This window comes from Momordica charantia (assembly GCF_013281855.1).
Source record: "Momordica charantia cultivar OHB3-1 chromosome 5 unlocalized genomic scaffold, Mcharantia_2.0 BLBB01000005.1, whole genome shotgun sequence".
Taxonomy (NCBI): Eukaryota; Viridiplantae; Streptophyta; class Magnoliopsida; order Cucurbitales; family Cucurbitaceae; genus Momordica; species Momordica charantia.
In genome coordinates, this window is record NW_028275163.1 from 9,929,849 (window position 1) to 9,933,895 (window position 4,047).

Consider the following 4,047-nt stretch of genomic DNA (forward strand, 5'->3'; position numbering starts at 1 on the left):
TTATATAAATTTATCCAATATGTAATTTACTATAGAATAAGTATTATCAATGGCATTTAACATGAGTTTAGCTCAACGGTACCATAATTGACATGTATCTTTGACGAAGAAGTCTTGAGTTTGAATTCTCTCATCCCCACTTATTGTACTAAAAAAATAATTAATTATTTATTTAATTATTTTTTAAAATAAAATATCATGAGAGTAAAATAGGAATAGTAAAAATTTCGTAAATAAAAATTCAAAAATTTTGTTATATTTGTAAAATACAAAAGAGGTTGACGTTTTTATAAATATGACTAAAGCTATCCAATGCAATTTTCCAAAAGCAAATGTATTCAAAGAAAGAAAAAAAAAAGCATGAATGCGTAGGTATTCTTTTATTTTAGTCAACTAGTCAGGAAAAAGTTATTATTTGAGTATTAAATTTAACTAATTAGACCAAAAGCTTGGGCAATTATATTTTATAGTAGGTATCCATTTAGGTAATTTGAAATTATTTTTTAACTTTTTAATAAAAGAATGAAAAAAAAAGCCCTTAATCTTAAGAATTAAGGGTTGGAAAACAAAAAATAAAATAATAACGAATTTGAACAACCAACCATTTATTCAAAACCCATTAACAAGTCTTCGTGCTTTGTAGAGATTGAAAGCTGTATATATTGTGTGGAAGGGTCAACATAAAGGTTTATTTAAAATAATCTTTGATTAATTGCTTCCTTATCTAATTAATTACTATCTAAACTACACTCTAGAGAACTAAGTACATAGTAAAAGAAAACGACATTTAAAATAATAGCTATCCAAATATTTTTCTTACTAAAAATAAAAAGTTTTTAAACTAATCAACTCCCCTTTTGCTTTTGAATAACATTCTTATAATTTAAAACAATGTTTGATGGGGTGGAGAATAATTTAATCTTGCTAAAGCCCTTTTGATTAAAGAAATTAAAACTATCCCACTCACTTATATTAGATAACTTCGATCTTTTAACCTATTTGTTGCCACTTTTCTTTTATGTATTTTATTTTCTTACTTTTATTATTTAATTTTATTATATATATTTACAATATAACATGTGGACCAATCAATTCAATTTGGTATCATCAGATTCGTACAACTAAACTAACGTAGAAGACTGACTTATACTCAGAACCGAGTTAGAGACCAAAACTCAACCAAATAATCACCCAAGTTCTCTTCGATTGACCTGTGGACCTCGACCTCCAGTTCGACAACCGATATGGAGGCCTGACAACCATAAACATCGGTAGGAGCGGTTCAAACGACCTTGCCCGCCCCCTCCCCCTATAAAGGGACACTCCACTTCTCCACTTATGTAAGCAATTCTACTTAGAGAACGACTTACCGCAGCTCACGTCTATTCTACTTTGAGCGTCAAAGTGTTTGTTCCTTTTACATATCCCTCTTACTTAGTCACACTTCGCCAGCTAGTCCAAGTTGTCACGTGACTGACCTTCAGCAGCTTAGCAAAATTCTATACCAACATTCTTGTTACCAAAAACAGTTGCTTGAATCTTAAAATTTATACCATTTCGTTCATAATAATTATATGACATTATCGGCCAACTTGGGATTTCATAGTAAGGATGAACCATTAAAATATATTTTAGGTTAAATTACAAATTTAATTTATGAAATTTGATGGTGGTGTCTATTTAGCTCCAATTTATTTTTTAAAAAATTACAAACCTAAATTCATAATCCTATTGTTAAATATTATTATTTAAATATTTACGTGATATGTTAATTGAAATGTATGATGCTTTTGATATAGTGTGAAATAAGAGAATAGACCAAGTAAATAAATATAAAATGTGAATCGGCAAAAACAAAAAAAAAAGTTCCAAGTTATATATGTCACGCTACGCGAATGCACTTATTTTAATCTAATCAACATGTAAATTATTCATCCCTTAGTTTTGAACATTTACGTGTAATTGAAACTTTTTAAGATTTAGATGGACTATATTATGGATAAAATCAAAGAAAAATATGTGCCCTCTCTCCATGAAATACGTAGATCTAGGCTAGGCTCCAATTTAAATGCACGAGGAAGGGCCAATATATTTAAGAGTACAGTTTAGCGAGACTCTGACCTAGACAAATTATGTCAATGGAAGACCTATATAGACAATCCACGAAACACCAATTCTATTGGTAGTGGATCTATTGACAATCGATAGAATATCAGCTGAATGAAAGATACAAATGTCGCCACTGCAAATCATCAATTTTCCATACCCCTCCTATAAAAGACGGAGTTCCACCCTCTCAAAGTTACGTAACCTCTATGCATTCAACTAAGTTTGACTTAACATCAATTTGAACTAAATACTAATTTAAATGTCGAGTTACGTGATTCAAGATTGTGGTTGCAAGTTGACAGAAGGCCTACATTGAAGTCCATCACATATCACTCCCCGGCTCTGTAGCCCTCGACTGAAATGTTGCATCAAAGATTAACGTATAATAATTTATAAATCAAAGGAAGATGATAAGGAAGAACACCCAAGCTACATAAATAGATTACTATATTTTAGTAATTAGTCGGCTAGTCAAAAAAGTTATTGTTTGACCATATATTACAAATATATTGTTAAGAGCTTAAATCCATCAGGAGGAAAGGACAGGGTCAATCCAATTAAAAGAATAATAATGTGGGCTTTTGTTTCTTAATAATATTATTATTAGCCCCCTTAATCTTATGAAATAAGACTCGAGAAAAAAGAAAAAGGAAAAAAAAAAAAGAAGTTTCAACGGTCAGAAATGGGACAAACATTTATTCAAACCCCATCAACAAGACTTTGTCCTTTACACAGATTCAAAGTTTGCATGTACTGTAGAATGATGAACACGAAAGCCCCACCCCAAAAGAAGAAATTAAATTAAATTAAAAAAAAGAAGAAAAAACTCAAGTGTGGAATTATCAAAATTGATGTCCATGAGAAAAAAATCTCATCACAATATGATCATATCTGTGCAAGTATAGAAGTAATTGGTTTCGAATCCTCTACAACTGAACTACATTACAATAAGGAAACGAGAAGTCAAGCCTTGGATTTGATCCGGATCTTGGGGCGGAGCGGCGGAGAGGGCGGCGGCGGCGGCGGCGGCGGCGGAGGCTTGGAATGAGACGGCTTCCTCTTCTTGACCCCAAATGGGGAAAGCAAGTGTTTGTTGCGGGTCTCTGTAATGGTCTCCAACTTGGGCTTCCATTGCGGCCTTCTGACGAGCTGCGTGTAATCCTTGGCCAATTGCGGCGTGTTGCATATTCCGGTGAGTTCGGAGGAGTGTTGGATTTTGGGGGCCGGTTGGAGGAGGCGTGAAATGAACTCGTCGGAGACGCGGATGCGGAGGCAGCCGGAGGGCGTTCTCTGGATGTCGAAGGGGCGGTGGCAGGCGGCGGCGCTGTTGAGGAAGCGGCCGTCGACGTTGGACGGGGAGAAGAAGGAGGCAATGGTGACGAAGGAGAGGGGGGAGTGGAAGAAGGGCTTGGGGAGGAGGAAGTACTTGTGGCCGAGCTGCAGCAGCTCGTACTCGGGAAGAGGGGGGATCTTCTGCCCGATGTAAAACGAATCGGAGCGACAAAGGAGATGGTCGGGGAATTGAAGCATGAGGTCGGAGACGTGGACGGGGCGGTGGTAGATGCTGACGAGGCCGTCGCAGTGGATGAGCTTGATGTTGGGCTTGGGCTTGGGGATGGGCTCGGGGGGGTGCAGATCCACGCAGGGGATGGCGTTCTTCAGCAGCTGGAAACAGGACCAGGAGATCATGTTCTGGACACTCACCACCCCTCTGGTTTTCATCGTGCTGGTTTCAAATTTGAAAATGGGAATGGGAAGGGGAAATTATTATAAAGGGAAATTCAGAATTGGTATTGGGAGGAGAAGAAAGAGGCGTGAGACCCGGGTAAAACTTTTTTTCTCTCTCTTTTGAATGTTAATGGTAATCGGAGAAAGTAACAGTAGTTGTTGGGAATGGGATTTGTTGTTTAGCTGTTTGCTTTATAAAAAAAGACACAC

The 4,047-nt window shown here is 36.3% G+C and overlaps 1 protein-coding gene across 1 annotated transcript; it reads right to left on the reverse strand.

Moving 5' to 3' along the window:
• Positions 1-2,915: 2,915 nt before the first annotated feature.
• On the reverse strand, positions 2,916-4,047 carry LOC148211271 (uncharacterized). Its single transcript, XM_088124251.1, has one exon. The coding sequence runs from the start codon at positions 3,829-3,831 to the stop codon at positions 3,073-3,075; it is 759 nt and encodes a 252-aa protein (XP_087980377.1). The 5' UTR covers positions 3,832-4,047; the 3' UTR covers positions 2,916-3,072.